The sequence below is a fragment of the Blennius ocellaris genome, assembly GCF_963422515.1.
Source record: "Blennius ocellaris genome assembly, chromosome: 20".
In the NCBI taxonomy this organism is placed as follows: domain Eukaryota; kingdom Metazoa; phylum Chordata; class Actinopteri; order Blenniiformes; family Blenniidae; genus Blennius; species Blennius ocellaris.
This window is the reverse complement of record NC_137669.1, coordinates 18,420,672-18,442,628: the sequence shown is the minus strand read 5'-3', so window position 1 is coordinate 18,442,628 and position 21,957 is coordinate 18,420,672. Positions and strand designations below refer to the sequence as shown.

Genomic DNA, 21,957 nt, shown 5'->3' with positions numbered 1-21,957 from the left:
ATTGTTTAAGAGCACAATGGAAACATTCTCAGGAAGTCTGCAAGAATTCCCGGCAGAATGACTTGTGGAAAGAGGCTGTTACTCCCTCGCACATAGGCAGCCTGAGAGAAACGGGCTGTTCCCCAAGAGGGGAGGGACCACACAGCTGAGACCTGCTGTATATCTGCCCCGGCAGCGCTGAACACCTCCGTTAGAGGTTGGGAGCACTTCATGACTGCAGTGCCTCTCACACCTTCTGATCCCGAATCACAACCAGCTAAAACATCCAGACTTCGCTCCAAGACTCAGGTGAGAGCTGCTTTCATACTCATGCTTTAGTAGTAAAATGTTTCTTTCTTCCTTAAAACTATTACATATGTCGAACTCTGATCCTCGAGGGTTGTTGATGTTTTAGGTTTCTCCCAGTTGAAACACACCTGATTGCAATGAAGGGCTCCTTATTGGGCTTTTTGACAAGCTGGATGATGACCTCATTAAAACTCAGGTGTGCTGAAACAAGGAGGCCTCCAGTTTGACACCGCTGCTGAAAAGATCCTGTTTTGAAAGGGAAAGCTTTTATCTCTTAGGCAGGAATGTCTTAATCCAACTTGCTCGGCAAGCTGACCAGCACAACTCTGGCCAAACACACAAGTGCAGGAATAACGGAGTGTCCTGCACTGTCAAGCCAACACCCACTGATATAAAGGGAAAGCAAACATTCCTCACTGCTCACCTTTGGCCACAGTTGTTGAGGTTTTACACAGGGAAGGCATGTGTGTCAATGGTAAATGTGTTTGACAAGTCTAAACACTGAGACCTTTGTCACAAGACTTGTGGGTCGACCGGCTGTCAGCTCCCAAGTGTTCTCATCATTCAGACAGATTGTTTCTTAAAAACCACAGGAGCTGCGTAATTCACTCAGACAAGTTGGAACGCCCCATCACATCAGACGCAAAACTAATTCTACATACCACAGAACGTTTCACTACTTGTCGCCTTGTAAATCATCACCAACTTCCCATAAAGCTTGTTATAGGGCAGTATTGTATAAGGTCATTTATAAAAATGCCTGCCACTAGTTTAACATCAAGACTTCCTGTGGAAAATGACAAGGATGTTTTCTTTGCACGAGTGTGACTTGTTGAGTTGCACTAATTGCGTGACGGATTAATTATTTTTTACTGAATAATTTTTGAGAACTTCTCAAACAAAACCTTTACTGTTCTTCTGGTGAAATTGGATCATGTTCTTATCTTCCTCCTTTAAATATAATAATGCAGGCATTTTGGTGTGTTTTAAGTTTATTTTCCCATTTTTGGATGTTTGTTAGTGAAACAATATTCTGCTTGATATAACTGTTTGTGTCAGCATTTAAGTAGTTGTTGCCAATGTGACTGATGTGTGTATTATTGCGTTTAGGAATGCGAGTCTATTTCCATCGACTCCCAATATGACATGATCGTACTAAGTCCTCTGTTCAGGACCAACACGTCCTCACACCGAAACAATAGAAATGGTATATCACTGAGAAAGGTGTGTCTGCACTGCTGACCTGCACAGAGTATTATTAATAATAATAATACATTTTATTTGTATAGTGCTTTTAAAAACACTCGGACACTTCACATCATCATAAAATCAAGCAAGCATACAATGAAGAAGCATCATTTTAAAAAGTCTGAAAAACACATTGTAAAAGAAATAGACTCATGAAGACGTTTCCTAAGATTTACTCCAGCCCCTAAGACCCTAAACTGGATAGGTGGTTGTATAAGTGGATGATCGTTGGCATGTTACAAGACCAGGTTCGGACTTGTTATCAACTCCACAACACTCCCTCCATAATGATCCCCCACAATGAGAACCGTATGCTCAGTGACATGAGTGTAAGTTGTAGAAAGAAAGAAGGGTGTGTCTGAAAGTGAAGTGGACGTTTCTGTCAGCAACGGTCTGCAGCTAAATTCACAAGAATTCGGTTTTGTAATCAGAGTAGCTGAGGTCAGATCCGCTGAGTCTCCAGTTTGAGTTCCACTGTGTTTAATGAGATATTCTGGTTAGAGCAGCACACTTTATCACACTTGTATCAAAAGGTTTAAAGAAATTGTATATGTGTGTTCATGTATTCATTAGTATGTACAATTAAGGATGAAGGAAATTTTACAAGACAAACAAAAGCATTTAATATCCGATGATTGTTCCTATTTAGTGTTGAGGGAATGAGATCATTTCAGGCATGTACAAACATGCAGTATAACAGACAGTGAATGAACTCTGTTATGACAGAGCTATTGTGTTAAACCGCTTCATAATCCCTTGCTTGGCTGTTGAGAATGAAAATAATTGTTTTGCTTACATTAGGTACAATAAATTATGTAATTTAAGACCATGACGTCGACTTGCATAAGGCCTTTGTTTCCTGTTGAAACATAAACAGTCAATGATATGCTTTGACATTTGTAAAGACCAAACAATGAAAAAACCTCCACAGTACAGTGGAGTCATGAAAAACTGTGATCACAAAAATAGAATTGCATTCACACATTTACTATCGCAAGAGGGTGGAGCCGGTGTGTCTTGGGCTGCAGTGGAAAATGCAGAGTACAATTATGAAGCACAAAGTGTTATTTGAAGAAATTACAGAACTTAAATAAAATATATGTATTTACCTATGCTCATTGATAATTAATTCTATCTAATGCTATTGGGGGGGGTTGATTTACTATGGCACAGTGAGCCAAGAACAATGACAACTCTTGAGCCTCAGGCAGGTTTCATATTTGATTTTATGAGATGAGCAAATTCCCACAGCACAATAAAACTCATACTCAGTGTTCACCATATTGGAAGATACTCAAACATTTACAAAGCGAGCCATTAAATTGAAACAGCTAGTTCAGCAGTTGCATGTAGAGACACACCAAGGCTCTGCAAAAATGCTGTTATTGTTTAAAAAACAAAAAATAAGACTAATTCAACATACTTGGCACATTTGTTTAAAAAATTAAACATTAACTTTGCAGGTGTCACACTGCATGTTGTTATCACACGTTTTATCTACTGATGATTACAGATGTAAGCCATCTAAAGCACTCGGGCTGTAAAAAAACAAACAAATTAGGACTGTGAACAAAATATGGCAATAATAATATGCACAGTAGAGGCTTGTCTGTATGTTGGCCTAGTCTCTCGTTCAGCAATAAAGTAATGAATAGGTTTGTGAATTTCATGCCTGAATTTCTCTCCACTCCCTTTTTGTTCCCCCCCAGAGGTTGTTCAGGTTCACTCCTCACACTGACATCATGCTGCATAAAGCAGCCTTTACCCTACAAACTGACTGGGTGGAACAAGCCTCCGGTTTCCACACAAAAATGACTCCCTTCACATTTTTTTTGTGAAGTTTTCAACACATTTAACTTCTCCTTTAATGTTGAACTGTTTGCCATAAAAGTTTCCTTTCTGTTTTTATTACTCTCCCCTTTTGCCCGGATGGGTTTACATGAACTTTAACTCCTAGTTTGTGTGATGAACTGCAGCTTTACAGTGGCTCACAGTGTTGTAGCCTCTTTTAGCTCTTCAGTTTATTCACTAGATCTTTAAATGTCTGCATGATTTGCTTGATGCATGATGGATGTCTCAACACTTTGCAAATATTACTTAAGTCTAGAATCTCAGCAGCTTTAAACTTCTGGCTTCTATTTTCAGGATTGTCAAGGAGCATAACGATGTAACTGTGCCACTTGAAGGTGTTTGTGTGTGCAAGTGCTTGCACACACAAAGTTACATGATGTGGTTACAACATTGGGTGTCTGGTTGTTCCAGTTTCAGCAAACTACAGCTTGTTGTGCCAAAGTAAATAGCAGATGTGTGTGAACACATTCATGATCCAGCAAAGACTGAAATGTTCCCCAGTCATCCATACGTCTGTGCACGTCACATAAACCCATAAGAATTGTGCGGAGAGAGACTAACCTCACTTGGACCGCACTTTAAAAAGTTATCTCTGTAAGATACAGAGTGAAAGCCTGCAGGCACTGATTACACTTTCTGGAAGGTTTCCAGGCGGTGTTTATCTATTTATTATCTAATTAAATGATTAGTGGGATTAAGAGGGATGTAATAAAACTGAATCCAGAATGTCTTCGCAAGCTATCAGGTAACTCATACCTGATAGGTATATATATCCAGAGAAAATGTAAAGACGTTTAAAAAAAAAACTCAATCTCATTAAAACTTCTTTATTTCTGCAGAGAAGGAGTTTACACGCCTCAGGGCTCGGGTGTAAGACGCCTGACGACCTTTGGTCTGTATCCTGAGTTTCTGAGGGGAACGCGACGATCAGACGCTGCTGATGAACTCGCACTCAACTCAAAGGTTTGAGATGTCATTCATACCGTTTTGGCTGACTTTAAACAAACACAAAAATCCTCATCCGCTGTTTAGGAATAGAAGTAACACATTAAAAGTATATTGCTGTGATCACATGGCATTTTGGCCACTTTGAGCTCAAGGCAGGTTCACTAATGGTAAAGTAAAATGTAATATTCTGAAAGAATTTAGCTCTGTGGACAATGTGTTTGGCTAAGTAATTGTGCATATTTGGAAACAAAGATGCCTTGTTATGTCTAAATTGTTGACTGACAGCATTCAGTGGTGTTGTTATACTGTGCTGCACAGCTGTCAAACATAAGACCTGCAAAACTGGCTTGCTAAACGGTCTAATTTGAACTGCTGGACCACTTTGTGAAGTATAAAGATGACAAAGAAAAAAATCTATTTAAATAAATCTATTTTTGCTCAATTATGTAACAGAGATTTTTGTATGAGTAATGGACATAGCACAACAATGAGACCTGAGCTGAGAGATCAGTGATGCAGCAATGAAAGCTACCAAGCTTATTGGTTGTGAAGTATTCAGAATAAAAGTTATACTCTGGGTGTGAATATGCAAGTGCAGGCATGAGCACTAATGAATGCTATAAATAGAGGAGCTGGTTTTATTGACATTTCCCAGTATATTTTCACCAGGTGGTTTCATAAAAAATTATATGAAGTAGAATTGCACTATCTCTCTCAGAATTTTTTTTTTAAACTACTGAACACAGCCAATCAAACATAACCTTATACATGGCTGTGAATACATTTATTTGGATAGATACTTTTTCTTGAAATATTCAAGCAATTGTTTGGTTTTTTTGTTAAATAAATCCTTTATCTGTGTTAACAGAGGCCATTGGGTCTTGATTGACAACAACATGCAGATCACCAAGGAGACGCAAAATGGCACAGACGTCCATGGACCGGTGGCTGGCATATTCCTGGAGAAGACGAAGGAGAAGATATCCATATACCAGGCCATGAAAAAACGTTTGCTTAAGCCAGCAACAGCATTAGCCCTGCTTGAAGCACAAGCAGCCACAGTGGGCATCATAGACCCCATAAACAACAAAATACTAAGTGTGCTAGATGCTGTCAAAATGGGAATTGTAGGTCCAGAGATGAAAGAGAAATTGCTCACAGCAGAGAAAGCCATCACTGGTTACATAGACCCCTACACAAACCAAACCATATCTGTATTCCAAGCTATGCAGAAAGATTTGGTCACGAGAGTCTATGGGCTGAGACTGCTCGAAGCCCAGATAGCAACTAAGGGCCTGTTTGATCCCATTGAGAAGACAAATGTCTCGGTTGAAACTGGGATTGGGAAGGGGTACTATGAAAAAGGTTTGCTTGATAAAAAAATGGAAGAGCTGAAAGTGTTGTATGATCCGACCGCACAAAAGAACGTAAACTACCGCACCCTCCTGGAGAAATGTACCGTGGAGCCTGACACAGGTTTGTTGCTCCTTCCAGTTTGCATCACCTTCAGAGGTCTGCGTCGAGGCATATCCTCCACCGAACTTCTTGAATCAAAGATCATTGACAAAGAAACTTATGAAGACCTACAAAAAGGAAAGACAACAACACAGGAAGTGATGCTGATGGAAACTGTAAAGGAATACCTGCAAGGAAAGGGCTCTATTGCAGGCATAGCTCTTCTCTCATCCAATCAAAGAATGAGCATATATCAAGCCATGAGGAAAGGCATATTGATGCCTGGAACAGCACTTGTTCTTCTTGAAGCACAAGCTGCAACTGGATTCATGATCGATCCTGTGGAAAACAAAAATTTCACCGTAGACGAGGCTGTCAGAAACAAACTTGTTGGCCCAGAATACACTGCAAAACTGCGTTCTGCTGAGCGTGCAGTCACTGGATACAAAGACCCATATTCAGGTGAAACTATATCCCTGTTTCAAGCTCTGTCAAAAGACCTGATTGTTCAGGAACATGGGATCCGTCTTCTTGAAGCACAAATTGCTACAGGTGGGATAATAGACCCCATCAACAGCCACAGACTCCCGACAGAAATAGCCTTTAAGAGAGGTTATTTTACTAAAGAGATGAATGCCATTCTACAGGATTCAGGGGATGACACAAAAGGGTTTTTTGACCCAAATACAGAGGCTAATTTAACATATCTTGAGTTGATGGAAAGGTGTGTCATTGATCCCGTGACTGGATTGTGTCTCCTCCCTCTCCATGACAAATCAGACGCACAGAATTTCAACTTCATCGAGTACCAAACCAAAATGGTCTTCAAAAATGAGAAAGTGAAAGTCATGCACGGGAAGTACATGGGAATGACTGTATCACTGTGGGAACTGCTGATGTCGGAATACTTTGATGAACACCAGAGGCAGGACATCTTCAAAAAATACCGTGAGGGAAAGCTTGACATCAAGACAATAATTAAAACAGTTCTAGAAATCATAGAGACATCCGTGACAAAAACAGTTGTTTTTGAAGGCATCCGAGAAACCGTCACAACCGGACAGCTTGTGGAGGCGGACATCATTAGTAAAGAGATTGAGGATGACCTGAAAAAGGGAAAAATGTCCATCAAGGAAGTGATGGCAGATGAACATGTAAATATGTACTTGAAGGGCACAGGGAGCATTGCAGGCGTTCTGCTTCCAAATTCTCAAATCATGACAATTTACCAGGCCAGACAAAAAGGCAAGCTGATGCCAGGAACTGCACTGATTCTTCTTGAGGCACAGGCAGCAACAGGGTTTGTAATTGACCCTATTGGGAACCAAAAATTTTCAGTAGATGATGCTGTCAAAGCAAATATAGTGGGACCTGATGTCTGTCAAAAGCTGCGTTCAGCAGAGAGAGCAGTCACTGGATACAGAAACCCATATGATGGCAAAATAATCTCGTTGTTCCAAGCAATGCAAAATGATCTCATCGTAAAGGAACATGGAATTCGACTACTGGAGGCACAAATTGCAACTGGCGGGGTTATTGACCCAGTGAACAGCCATCGTATCCCTGTTCATGTGGCCTATAAGAGGGGCTACTTTAATGAAGAAATGAATCAGATCCTGGACGATCCAAGTGATGACACCAAAGGATTCTTTGATCCCAACACCCAGGAGAACCTGACATACTTGCAGCTCTTGGAAAGATGTGTCACAGATCCCATTACAGGCCTGTGCCTTTTGCCCCTAAAGGGAAAGATGCACAAAATAAACATAAAGGATAACATTTGGGAAATACTCAAAACAACAACTGTCACGGTAAAATATGGCAGGTTCAAGGGGAAGCACACAACACTGTGGGATCTCATCAATTCAGAATATTTGTCTGAAGACAAGCGACAAGAACTATTCAAGCTCTTCAGATTGAGGAAAATCACAATTGAGCAACTCACTGTCACTATTTTAGAGATCATTCAGGCAAAAGAGATAAAACAGCAAGAGGAACTTTACTTTGAAGGGCTAAGAGAGAAAGTTTCTGTTTCAACTCTGGTGGAGCTGGAAATTGTGGATGAAAAAACAATCAACAGTTTGATTGATGGAAAGAAGACAAGCAAGGAAGTGATGAACATGGAGAGCGTGAGAACGTACCTACAAGGTACAGGCTGTGTGGCTGGAGTGGTACTGCAACCCTCTAATCAGAAGCTAAGCATCTATGAAGCACAAAAGAGTGGTATCCTCACACCTGGTACTGCCCTTTGCCTCCTTGAAGCACAAGCTGCTACCGGCTTCATCGTTGACCCTCTGACAAATAAAAGGTTTACCGTAGCACAAGCTCTGAAAGAAAATGTGATTTTTCCTCAAATGTACGAAAAACTTCTGTCTGCAGAAAGAGCTGTCACTGGTTACAGAGATCCATATACAGGTCACAAGATTTCACTTTTCCAAGCCTTGGAAAAGGATCTCATTGTCAGACAGCATGGCATCCGTTTACTTGAGGCCCAGATTGCGACAGGTGGCATCATTGATCCCTTGACATGCATCCACTTGCCATTAGAGGTTGCATACAAGAAAGGGTATTTTGATGCAGAACTTAATCAGATACTATTAGATTCAAGTGATGACACAAAGGGATTTTTTGACCCCAAAACACATGAAAATCTGACATATGCACAGATGTTGGACAGATGCGTAAAAGACAAAGAAACAGGATTGTTTCTCCTGCCACTGGATGAAAAACGCAAAGTCACAGCAATAGAGGAGAAAAGGTACACTGAGACAGAGATACAGCAAGAGTTTCAAAAGACGGCTGTTAGCGTCTCTGTCGGATGCCATTCAGGAAAATCTGTTTCCCTGTGGGACCTGCTTCATTCCCGGTACTTCACTGACGATCAGATACTCGAGATCATTGAAAAATTCAGAACAAGGCAAATTACCATACAAACTATAATCACAATGGTAATCTCCACAATTGAAAATCTGGAGAAGAGCGAAGCTCCCAAGATGATCATGGGCCTGAGAAAGCTTGTCTCAGCAGAGCAACTACTGGATTCTGATGTTATCACTGCAGACACGTTCAAAAAGGTGAAAGAAGGAAATGCTGCATTTGAAACGGTGGCCCAGGAAGAGTCTGTCAAAAGATACCTGAAAGGGACTTTGAGTATCGCTGGAATTAAAGTTCTTCCTTCACAGAAAGTTATGCGCATATATGAAGCAAAAAATGAAGATCTGTTGACACCTGGCATGGCACTTTTACTACTCGAAGCACAAGCTGCAACTGGATGGATCATTGATCCTCTTCAAAACAAGTGCTACAATGTTGATGACGCTATCAAAGAAAAAGTAATTGGGCCTGATGTACAAGAGCAACTTCTGTTGGCAGAACGAGCCGTAACTGGTTATGAAGATCCTTACACAGACATAACAATACCAGTGTTCCAATCCATGAAAGAACAACTCATTCCAAGAAGTAATGGCCTTCGTCTTCTCGAAGCACAGATGGCAACTGGAGGAATCATTGATCCAAATCAAAGTCATAGGCTACCTGTTCATGTTGCTCTTAGAAAAGGATATCTGGATGAAGAAACCCATGAAATTCTGCTGAAGCCCACTGACACGACAAAGGGATTCTTGGATCCCCACACGAAAGAAAGCCTCACATACCTTCAGCTGATAAATCGATGTGAGAAAGATCCTAAAACTGGACTACTTCTCCTCCCACTGAACACAGAAGTGTCACATGAGTTTCATGCTGATGAGCAAATAGAACTTGCTCTGAAAAACAAAATCATCACCTTGAGTGCGGGGACATTTAAAGACAAAAATGTGTCAGTGTGGGAAGTGTTGCGATCGGCATACATATCAGAGAAAAAAAGGGAGCAGCTCATACAACAATACAAGATGAAAACCTTGACAATAGAGGAGATGATTGAAATACTTACAGCTATCATTACAGAAGTGTCAACTAAAGAAAAGAAGTTTAAAGGATTAAGAAAGCAAGTCTCAGCCAGTGAGTTGTATGAGTCAAAGATTATCTCAAAGGAGCTCTTCTCTCAGATCATACAAGGAGAAATAACACCAGAGAAAGTTACCAAAATGGAATCTGTTCAAAAGTTCCTCGGAGCGACAAACTGCATTGCAGGTGTCAGAGTTGAATCTACGAAAAAGGTTATGAGCATCTACGAAGCCAAAAGCAAAGGTCTGCTGACTCCTGGTACCTCCCTGATTCTGCTGGAAGCTCAAGCTGCAACGGGCTTCGTCATTGACCCAGTGAACAACAAGAAGTTTTCTGTAGAGGAAGCTGTGGCTCTAAGAGTGGTTGGTGGGGAGTGGAAAAAAAAACTGCTTTCAGCAGAGAGAGCAGTTACAGGATACAAAGATCCTTACACTGGAGACATAATTTCATTGTTCCAGGCCTTGCAGAAAGATCTGATTGTGAAAGATCATGGCATTCGTCTCCTTGAAGCACAGATTGCAACAGGAGGCATAATTGACCCTGTGTACAGTCACAGAGTACCTGTACAAGTGGCATACCAAAGAGGTTACTTTGATGAAGAAATTAATGAAATCTTATCTGATGCTGATGATGACACCAAGGGGTTCTTTGACCCCAACACCAAAGAGAACCTCACTTATCTTCAGCTGGTAGAGAGGTGTGTCATAGACCCAGTTACAGGCTTTAATTTGCTGCCCATTGTCAAAAAGGGTGAGTTTTATTTCTATGTTGATGAGGCAACAAAACTCATTCTCAAATCTATGACAACAAGTGAAGCTGGAGGGAAATATAAAGGGTCAGTAGTGTCACTCTGGGATCTTCTATACTCCAGATACATCACTGAGGAGAAGAGACGAGAGCTTGTGAAACAGTTCAAGTCTGGTGCTATCACAATTGAACGCTTTTTGGAAATCATCCTGACAATTGTTGAGCAGCAAACGACAACCTCTGTGTCATCAATCACCACGTGTCCTCCAATAGAAACGAAAGAGGAAAGCTCCACAACCAAGACTTCCAGCAGCACAACAAAAACTACAACCACAACCATCACAGAGATTACTGATGTTGGTGACTTCCATGGAATCAGAAAGGATGTTACTGCTGCTGAACTAATTAAATCAAAAATCATTGACCAGGGTCTCTATGAAGACCTTCGTACTGGAAAAGTCACCGTGACAGAAGTAAGCAAGATGGCCTCGGTGAGGAAGTACTTGGAAGGAACCAACTGCATTGCAGGAGTGTATCTCCAGTCAACCAAACAGACTATGAGTATTTATGAAGCCAAAAGCAAAGGTCTGCTGACTCCTGGTACCTCCCTGGTTCTGCTGGAAGCCCAAGCTGCAACAGGCTTTGTCATTGACCCAGTGAACAACATGAAACTCTCTGTAGAGGAAGCTGTGGCTCAAGGAGTGGTTGGCAGGGAGTGGAAAGCCAAACTACTTTCAGCAGAGAGAGCAGTTACAGGATACAAAGATCCTTACACTGGAGACACAATTTCTTTATTCCAATCCTTGCAGAAGGATCTAATTGTGAAAGATCATGGTGTCCGTCTCCTTGAAGCACAAATTGCAACAGGAGGCATAATTGACCCTGTGTACAGTCACAGAGTACCTGTACAAGTGGCATACCAAAGAGGTTACTTTGATGAAGAAATGAACCAGATTTTATCTGATGCTGATGATGACACCAAGGGGTTCTTTGACCCCAACACCAAAGAGAACCTCACTTATCTTCAGCTTGTTGAGAGGTGTATCACAGATCCCATCACAGGTCTCAGCTTGTTGGTTATTGTGAACAAGGGTGACTTTTATTTCTTTGTTGATGAAGCAACGAAACTCCTTCTGAAATCAAAAACCACCACCAGAGCTGGAGGGGAATACCATGAAACAACAGTCTCGCTCTGGGACCTGCTATACTCCAGATACATCACTGAGGAGAAGAGACGAGAGCTTGTGAAACAGTTCAAGTCTGGTGCTATCACAATTGAACGCTTTTTGGAAATCATCCTGACAATTGTTGAGCAGCAGACGACAACCTCTGTGTCATCAATCACCACGTGTCCTCCAATAGAAACGAAAGAGGAAGGCTCCACAACCAAGACTTCCAGCAGCACAACAAAAACTACAACCACAACCATCACAGAGATTACTGATGTTGCTGACTTCCATGGAATCAGAAAGGATGTTACTGCTGCTGAACTAATTAAATCAAAAATCATTGACCAGGGTCTCTATGAAGACCTTCGTACTGGAAAAGTCACCGTGACAGAAGTAAGCAAGATGGCCTCGGTGAGGAAGTACTTGGAAGGAACCAACTGTATTGCAGGAGTGTATCTCCAGTCAACCAAACAGACTATGAGTATTCATGAAGCCAAAAGCAAAGGTCTGTTGACTCCTGGTACCTCCCTGGTTCTGCTGGAAGCCCAAGCTGCAACAGGCTTTGTCATTGACCCAGTGAACAACATGAAACTCTCTGTAGAGGAAGCTGTGGCTCAAGGAGTGGTTGGCAGGGAGTGGAAAGCCAAACTACTTTCAGCAGAGAGAGCAGTTACAGGATACAAAGATCCTTACACTGGAGACACAATTTCTTTATTCCAATCCTTGCAGAAGGATCTGATTGTGAAAGATCATGGCATTCGCCTCCTTGAAGCACAAATTGCAACAGGGGGCATAATTGACCCTGTGTACAGTCACAGAGTACCTGTACAAGTGGCATATCAAAGAGGTTACTTTGATGAAGAAATGAACCAGATTTTATCTGATGCTGATGATGACACCAAGGGGTTCTTTGACCCCAACACCAAAGAGAACCTCACTTATCTTCAGCTTGTTGAGAGGTGTATCACAGATCCCATCACAGGTCTCAGCTTGTTGGTTATTGTGAACAAGGGTGACTTTTATTTCTTTGTTGATGAAGCAACGAAACTCCTTCTGAAATCAAAAACCACCACCAGAGCTGGAGGGGAATACCATGAAACAACAGTCTCGCTCTGGGATCTGCTATATTCCAGATACATCACTGAGGAGAAGAGACGAGAGCTTGTGAAACAGTTCAAGTCTGGTGCTATCACAATTGAACGCTTTTTGGAAATCATCCTGACAATTGTTGAGCAGCAGACGACAACCTCTGTGTCATCAATCACCATGTGTCCTCCAATAGAAACGAAAGAGGAAGGCTCCACAACCAAGACTTCCAGCAGCACAACAAAAACTACAACCACAACCATCACAGAGATTACTGATGTTGGTGACTTCCATGGAATCAGAAAGGATGTTACTGCTGCTGAACTAATTAAATCAAAAATCATTGACGAGGATCTCTATGAAGACCTTCGTACTGGAAAAGTCACCGTGACAGAAGTAAGCAAGATGGCCTCGGTGAGGAAGTACTTGGAAGGAACCAACTGTATTGCAGGAGTGTATCTCCAGTCAACCAAACAGACTATGAGTATTCATGAAGCCAAAAGCAAAGGTTTGCTGACTCCTGGTACCTCCCTGGTTCTGCTGGAAGCCCAAGCTGCAACAGGCTTTGTCATTGACCCAGTGAATAACAAGAAACTCTCTGTAGAGGAAGCTGTGGCTCAAGGAGTGGTTGGCAGGGAGTGGAAAGCCAAACTACTTTCAGCAGAGAGAGCAGTTACAGGATACAAAGATCCTTACACTGGAGACACAATTTCTTTATTCCAATCCTTGCAGAAGGATCTGATTGTGAAAGATCATGGTATTCGTCTCCTTGAAGCACAAATTGCAACAGGAGGCATAATTGACCCTGTGTACAGTCACAGAGTACCTGTACAAGTGGCATACCAAAGAGGTTACTTTGATGAAGAAATGAACCAGATTTTATCTGATGCTGATGATGACACCAAAGGGTTCTTTGACCCCAACACCAAAGAGAACCTCACTTATCTTCAGCTTGTTGAGAGGTGTATCACAGATCCCATCACAGGTCTCAGCTTGTTGGTTATTGTGAACAAGGGTGACTTTTATTTCTTTGTTGATGAAGCAACGAAACTCCTTCTGAAATCAAAAACCACCACCAGAGCTGGAGGGGAATACCATGAAACAACAGTCTCGCTCTGGGACCTGCTATACTCCAGATACATCACTGAGGAGAAGAGACGAGAGCTTGTGAAACAGTTCAAGTCTGGTGCTATCACAATTGAACGCTTTTTGGAAATCATCCTGACAATTGTTGAGCAGCAGACGACAACCTCTGTGTCATCAATCACCACGTGTCCTCCAATAGAAACGAAAGAGGAAGGCTCCACAACCAAGACTTCCAGCAGCACAACAAAAACTACAACCACAACCATCACAGAGATTACTGACATTGGTTACTTCCATGGAATCAGAAAGGATGTTACTGCTTCTGAACTAATTGATTCAAATATCATTGACGAGGATCTCTATGAAGACCTTTGTACTGGAAAAGTCACTGTGACTGAAGTAAGCGAGATGGCCTCAGTGAAGAAGTATTTGGAAGGAACCAACTGCATTGCAGGAGTGTATCTCCAGTCAACCAAACAGACTATGAGTATTTACAAAGCCAAAAGCAAAGGTCTGCTGACTCCTGGTACCTCCCTGGTTCTGCTGGAAGCCCAAGCTGCAACAGGCTTTGTCATTGACCCAGTGAACAACAAGAAACTCTCTGTAGAGGAAGCTGTGGCTCAAGGAGTGGTTGGCAGGGAGTGGAAAAACAAACTACTTTCAGCAGAGAGAGCAGTTACGGGATACAGAGATCCTTACACTGGAGACACAATTTCATTGTTCCAGGCTTTGGTAAAAGATCTTATTGTGAGAGATCATGGCATTCGTCTCCTTGAAGCACAGATTGCAACAGGAGGCATAATTGACCCTGTGTACAGTCACAGAGTACCTGTACAAGTGGCATACCAAAGAGGTTACTTTGATGAAGAAATGAACCAGATTTTATCTGATGCTGATGATGACACCAAGGGGTTCTTTGACCCCAACACCAAAGAGAACCTCACTTATCTTCAGCTTGTTGAGAGGTGTATCACAGATCCCATCACAGGTCTCAGTTTGCTCCCATTGCACAAGTGAAGTAGATTTCATGTTGATGTGTTGATGTGTGAGGAATACTTTTTCTTTTTTGTCTGTTTATGTTACTATATACATACATCAACCTAATTATTGTACTTTCAATACAAAGGAAAGTGAATAGCAATGTTCTATGCTCATCAATCGATTTACCCAACTCGGCCTATAGTTGTCAAAGCACTGCCGTACCCACGTGTTTTATTCATGACTTTGCTACATTTGCTTAAAATCTGTCATCAATATAATGTGCCTGCATTTGAATTGTCACAGATCAACTATAAGAAACAACTGTTTGTACTCTATAAATCAAAGCTGAAACAAGTGCTAACCATAGATTTTCTTTTACATCTTCCAATTTTTTGTGTTTGGTTCATGTTATTATGGGAACTATTATGGGAAAAGGTTTCAGTTGTTTTTACTTCAGGTGTCTTATGCAGCTAGAAGAAATTCAACTTATAGAAGCTTGATAGTTAACCTTCTTGACATTGCTTGTTTTCAATCTGCTGTTTTACTTTTAAAATGTCACACGACTTGAAAAATGTCAAAATCATTTTCTGTTACTCTGTGGGCCAATTAAAAAAAAAATTAGCTATGAATACTATATACTTGTGTTTTTCATACTGTCATTGGTTTCAAGTTTTCCTAACTATACACAATCAATACCGGTTTGCATTAACTTAAAATATAAACCACCTGGAAAATGTTGCACTTGCACTGCCTCCAATCTGACGATAGAAAAAAATCCAATGAGCTGATTTGAAGTTTCTAATAAAGCTGAGGTTGGTCTTTCTTCTACACACACACTTCATTGACAATCATCATTGTATGGATTTGATGTGAGAGGTCTTGTTTGGTCAATGTGTTACTTTATCTTGATAGCGCAGCACTCCCTAGTGGAAACCAAGACAACAGCATTTACCTTGTAGCAAGTTGAAAATTTACTTTTGAAAGGACATATTTCTTTACTGTACACTGTAAAAATGTAGAAACAGAAATAAGTCATTTTTCATATCCAACAACTTATAATGTAAACAAAAAATTGTATTTTACAATCCTGCTAATCCAAATAAATGCACTAAATTCCAGTGCCATTATAGTACATACAGTATCACAATGAATGAATAGGTTCCTAAACAAAACCAGACGTCAAATGGCATCAATACAAATTCAACTGGTATCCCGATAACAAAATTTGGTAGACACATTTAACAAAATCTATACATTACAAACATACAAAAAGCACCTGGGGTTGAAATCTAGGGGTGCAACGGTACAGGTAGCCCACGATTCGGTCTTACCCTCTTTTTTTGGGCCAGTTTAGTATTTTCTGCATAAAGAGAACATGTGTTCTCTTTATTGTGGCACTATAAATCTGTTGAAGAGCATTGCCGATAAACGGTTGTTTTTTTTGCTGGTGTTTCCTCCTCCAGTTCTCGACTGTCAGAAAGCATCAGGGTGCTCACGCTGGACATGCATGCTCATATCGTTCGTATTTCCTTTTGAACCGAAAGCTGTTGCACCTCTAGTGAAACCCCCCCCCCCCCCCCCCAAACAGTTAATATAATCAAAACAGAGACATGAAGTCCGGCAATCAAATCTGCCTTTTAATTTGGGATTGATCACTTGAACCAGATGAAGTTGAGATGAGAACTACTCCAGTATGTCCAACAGCTGGCGTATGTCTTCTTGGCCCCGGTACGTTCTCTTCGCTCCTCTCGGAAGCTGGCGACAGGATGAGAGGTTGAGGTAGCCGAGAGAAGTCAACTCCCCCACCATTGACCTGCGAAACACACATTTTAACACTTAAAGTCTTATCTCCACCTTGTCCCATAAAAACAGTTTGTTGGATCATTTAAGAGTTGTGAAATGAGAAAGGGACACGCCGAGGAGCACCTGATGGTTTGTGATGAGATGCGGGTCCCACAGAGGTTGAGCGAGCGCAGGGTGTCGGCGTCGGAGGCTTGAGCGAGGTAACTCATCGCCAAGTCCAAGTCCTCCTCAGTGAAGAGCTGGTTTGCAATGTCCAGCTCTCGCAACGTCTTACTCCACTTTTGGGTCACCATGTGAAGTCCTTTCTTGGGTAATGATGAGCCAACGTGTTTGCTGAAATATTGTCCCCAGAATAAACACTCAAGCTCTAAAACAAAGATCAAAAGAAGAAAAGGTTGTGAGCGTAGAACTGAAACGAATGAAATGATCACTTTTCTATTATGTCCACGCAGTTATTGTAAATGTCAGGGAAGTATTCTTTTGTCTCTAAATAGTATTTTTAATCGTTTTTGGGACAGTTAAAATCAAATTAAGATACACTGAAATCAAATATTTACCAACATTTAAATGATAGTTTGGCCTACCGGGACAAGGCAACACTGCGAGGCCGTGCGGTGTGATCCGTGCGCAGCCTCGCAGGTCCAGCACGCGCAGCCGAGTGGAGCAGAAGAGCATGTCCCACAAAACCTTGTCTGTCACGTAGGAATACGACGTGGTCGCCATACAAAGCTCCTCCAGCAGCGGGAAGCCGGATAACGAAGTGGTGGCGCCGCGGATCTTTTGCATCGGCCTCACGTTCATCATCCGGAAGGTCTGATGTGACGGTATGTAAAGAAATGGATCAGCATTGGCTGTGTCAGGATTTCTCATGTCAGTAGGTTTCAAATGTCAAAGATAAATAGAAATATCTGTAAGCCATCTTTTTTTCCCCCAACTAAGCATAAGTGTAAGGTACTTGTAGTATTCTTATATTATGTATACATTTTCAATGCCTGCTTATAAGGACAGCGCAATAAAATATGTCTATACGTAATACATCTATTTATATTTCACTTGCATCCAAAACAAATATTTGAAAAAACTAACATTGAATCACTGTATCACCTTGAGTTTGGGGCATGCCGTCTGTAGTGCCGGGATACAAATAGGAAGGTCACAGTCTTTACTTTCAAGCTTCGTGCACACCTCCAACAACTCCAAGTCAGGGCAGCAACCTCTCTGGAAAAGAAAAAAACACAACATAATATACATTAAGTTTGTGTTCACGGGCTTTGACTGCATGCCATGTATTCATTTGAATTCTATAAACCAATACGAAGAGAAAACTATGCTTACAGAGATAGTGTTCCACAGTTTGTTATTCTTTAGTTCGTGGGTGATCAAGATTTGCTTGATCTGGTTTCCGTGATTTTCAAGGTAGTCCACCAGTCCCTCAGTCTGAAACTGCGGCAAAAAGGTTGTTTAAGGTTCAGATAATGTAAGAAATACAATCATTCTGCTTTCAATTATTATTGAAGAACGCTGCTCTGCACAAAAGCTTAAACGTCGGCAGGTGCATAATGCTTTCTGCAAGCGTACCTCTGAATATTGCAGGTTAAGGCTCTGCAGATGGCGGCTGTGCTGGCCGAGACCCTGAAAGGCCTCTGAAGTCAAGCCCGAGCAGTAGGAAAGCTTGAGGGAGCGAAGGTGAGGGCAGGACTTTGACACAACCTGAAGAAAAAGAAAGTCAAGTTAATGTCTCATATTATGCTACTTCTATTTGTTAACGTTGCTCAATTCAGTTCATGAGTGAAATAATGGCACTGTGATGAAAACATCTGGATGACCCTAATCACCTGCAATGTAAAGTCGACATGTTTTGTCCAGTGACAGAGGCTGAAGTCTCGGAGCTGATGGAACCTGAAAAATGCATATTTACACCATATTAGAAATGTTTTAAAAAAAAAAAACCAAAAAAACAACTAAGTCAACACAAATAAAGTTCAGGTACAAAGAATGACGGACCTGTTCTGAGCAAGCCACTCAATGGTGTCCTTAATCTTCTTCTCTTTGTTTGGCAGCTGGCTCTTCCCGGGCGCGACCCAACAGTGACCCACCGTCACAGTGCGCCACAGGCCGGGACTGGAGGCGGCGGCGTTCCACAGACGACAAACTCTCCCCATGCTAACTCACAGAAAGACAGGAAAAAAAGGATACATTGCCAATTAAAGATAAAATGATGATTTGAGCTTTCCAGAAGAAAAGATTTGCTTTTTTTTTGATGATGGTGTGATTTGTTTTGTTTACAGCTGCTGGCCCTGTCGAACAACTCCAGACCAAAAAAATCAGTCTTCAGAATTCTAAATGACATATACAGTATCTTTATATGAATGACAACGTAAAGTGCAATAAGATCAAATTAAAGGCATATCTTCATACCGACAGAGAAATGGTACAGCGCCATCTTGAACGACCACCATCTGAAAAATGTTGATCAGCACCTCCTCGGGCAGATTTTGCCCCCACCTGTGGTCACCGTCTTCGGAAACATTTTGCTCCGGGACGTCCGGTTTATTTTTCACCGCCAGCACCTTCTTCTTCTTCTTAATCGTCTTCTTTTGATTTATCTTCTTCTTTTTGCTTCCTTTCTTTCTGAGAGTCCAGACTGAACGATCGTACTGTGATATAACAAGAAGCATATCTTCGCCCTGCTGGACGGTGTAATCCGGCTTGGAGAGCCGAGCCCGTTTCTTCTTCTTTCCTTTTCTGTCCATGCTTCTTTTTAAAGAGACCTTCTTTGCCTTTGAACCATCCTTCCCCTGACTGGACGTTGCACTGGATTCTTGTTTTTCACTGTGGGCTGCAGCTTCTACTGCAGAGGCATCCATTGTTTCCTCTTGTTATTTCGTTTTTACTATGAAATTAAATCAAGGAAAACCAGACATCAGGATGATGCCGTCTTGTGTGTAACATCTGGAGAGAGAGAACATGTTTTTGAGTAACCTTAGTCTGGGTGAGTTAACGGATTTCAAAAAGAATCTCTTGTTCAGCGTAGTTGCTCATGTGTATACACTACAGGTTGTACATAAAAAGACACATCCCCCAACAAAATCAGGGCTCCAGCAGGTACACATAATATCACTCCTAACAACAACAGCGTAATAGTATATGATGCATAAAATCCAAGAAATATCATACAATTGAGAACTGATTATCTTGCTGTCTGATGCCAACTTGTTTGTCCATTTGTGTCGCGGTCCTATCCCTCCCGACCTTCTCCTTAACCCCCAACTGGTACATCAACAGAATAGACGAGGTGGCCTTGTTATGCAGAAGTTTAAGTAAATACTTATTGTGTGGATTTGTTTTCTCTAAACTTGCCACAAGATGGCTCTGTTGTAATAATGTGTCATGATTGTCACTCGAAGACACAAAGTGTTTTCATGATGAGATGATTGTCTTGACATAAAACAACCTCACACAGGATTAGTAATGCAAACATGGTCAATAATATACACTGTCTACATATTAACATAAGAGTAGTTTCACTGAGCCTTAAAGGGGGTGTAAAACAACCACAAACACAGCTTAAAGGTATGAAACAAGTAGAAATCAGTTCAGATAATATGCAGTAAGTTATTACAGACAGCAGCACAGTAAATGTAAAATAACCATGAATTAATACAATGGCTACAGGAATAATGCTACTATGACCAATACAGACCCAAATGGAATCAAAAATCGTATTTTTATTGAAAACCTTTACAGGTCTATTACTATTGTTGTTAAATAAAACCACATCGAAAGATGTAACCACTTTAGATGTGTCAAGGCTTTTGTCTAACACGAAAATAGAGGTTCCCAAATAGAAGAATAACGTACAAAAACACATTTTCATGATAAAATAAAGGTTACGTGCTTAACTGAGCTCTCCTCTCGCAGATGGTAACAATAAAATGAGCCGCTCTTCAAATCAACGCGGGAAAACGACGTAAGAACTCGTGTTAAACCAGCACGCACACTATAACCGCAACATAAAAACAACCAGAAGAGTTATGAAATAATGTAAATATGTCGTTATTAGACATTACCTGCCGCTCGTTCACAACACAGAAAAAGAAACCTCTGTCTTCCGGTCCCACAATGCGTTTCGATCCCGCGTTCTTATTGGCTTAGATTTCACCAAGTGCCCGCCTTCAATCACACTATCCAATGGGGCAGCGCTCTCTGAAAGCGAGAGAGAGAGAGGTCGAGAGATACAGAGAGAGACTGAGAGAGAGAGAGCGAGCGAGCTCCAGCGCGGGTTTCGTGGCTACAGTCTGTGGGTAAGAAGTTGTTAATTTAGTCTCTTTAACTCATTCTCTTTAGGAATTCTTGAAATTCCATAAGGATGCCGCATAACGCTCCACAAGCTTCTCTCGTTAGGGATGATCACAGATTAGAAAGTCTTTTACCGGGTGGGTTTGCTGAAGTTGTTGTTGTTAGCATTAGCAGGTTGCTAAGCTTTAGCATGTTGCTGCTAAGCCTTAACATGTTGCTGCTAATGCTAACATTAGCATGCAGGAGTGTTTCATGCAAAAGGAGCATTTCTTCTTTTAGAAAAGCCTCCAAAACACAGAAGTTGTCTTGTATTAGTTTACTTTTCTTGATTTAAAATCATTTTCTGTATTGTATCCTCTGAGCAAAACATAATTGGGAGTGATGTGAATTCTCATGGCATAGCTACTACAGTACAAAATAATAAATATTTACTCTTTCTCCCAATTACAACTATAAATGCAATATTTATGCAAAACAAATAATCTCTATTGATTTATTATATAAAAAAGAAGGTTTTGATTATGGTTTTATAATGTAGAGATTTAACAAAAATGTAAATATTTTCTGAAACATTTTTTATGATGGCGATGTGGGCAACTGAAATAGAGTCTATTGAATTTATGTCTGTGTAGCTCTGAAAATCAGTATTCTAACTTTGTTAATTACATCTTATTGAGGATTATATTGATACAAACATTGACTCAGTATGTGTGGTAGTTGTAGTTTTATGTTATATTTTAGGGCTGGGCTGATATGGCCTCAAATCAATATCACGATATATTGAGCAGTTCACCTCGACAACGATAAATGTACGATAAGTACTCCACTGCGCCCCCTGCACAAAAAAATGTTTGGCCATTCGATGCAGTTATATTCAGAGTATGACTCCCCTGGACTTATTTATTGCCACTTTAAAGGACTGTAAAACTACACTTTCTGAAAATAAATGAAGAAAATGCAAATTAAGTCATTTTAGTTGTTAAGATTTATTGAAGAGCTGATTAGCACAGATTACTTGAAATGAGAATGACTGAGAGCGGCTTATACCCGT

At 41.0% G+C, this 21,957-nt stretch overlaps 2 protein-coding genes across 3 annotated transcripts; one reads left to right on the top strand and one right to left on the bottom strand.

Moving 5' to 3' along the window:
• Window positions 1-200: 200 nt before the first annotated feature.
• On the top strand, window positions 201-15,433 carry eppk1 (epiplakin 1). Of its 2 annotated transcripts, none has more exons than XM_080516166.1 (3): window positions 201-288; window positions 4,227-4,350; window positions 5,204-15,433. In XM_080516166.1, exons 2-3 carry the CDS (start codon window positions 4,328-4,330, stop codon window positions 14,838-14,840), a joined length of 9,660 nt encoding a protein of 3,219 aa, XP_080372292.1. In that variant the 5' UTR covers window positions 201-288; window positions 4,227-4,327; the 3' UTR covers window positions 14,841-15,433. The 2 variants fall into 2 exon arrangements, with proteins under 2 accessions (XP_080372292.1, XP_080372293.1); XM_080516167.1 differs by having other exon boundaries at window positions 220-288; window positions 4,232-4,350.
• A 1,000-nt stretch (window positions 15,434-16,433) lies between these two features.
• On the bottom strand, window positions 16,434-20,720 carry fbxl6 (F-box and leucine-rich repeat protein 6). Its single transcript, XM_080515824.1, has 10 exons — window positions 20,678-20,720; window positions 19,026-19,559; window positions 18,612-18,770; window positions 18,443-18,506; window positions 18,186-18,317; window positions 17,943-18,050; window positions 17,712-17,825; window positions 17,192-17,420; window positions 16,731-16,974; window positions 16,434-16,617 (listed from the first exon to the last, which is right to left on the bottom strand). Exons 2-10 carry the CDS (start codon window positions 19,472-19,474, stop codon window positions 16,488-16,490), a joined length of 1,629 nt encoding a protein of 542 aa, XP_080371950.1. The 5' UTR covers window positions 19,475-19,559; window positions 20,678-20,720; the 3' UTR covers window positions 16,434-16,487.
• Window positions 20,721-21,957: the final 1,237 nt, after the last annotated feature.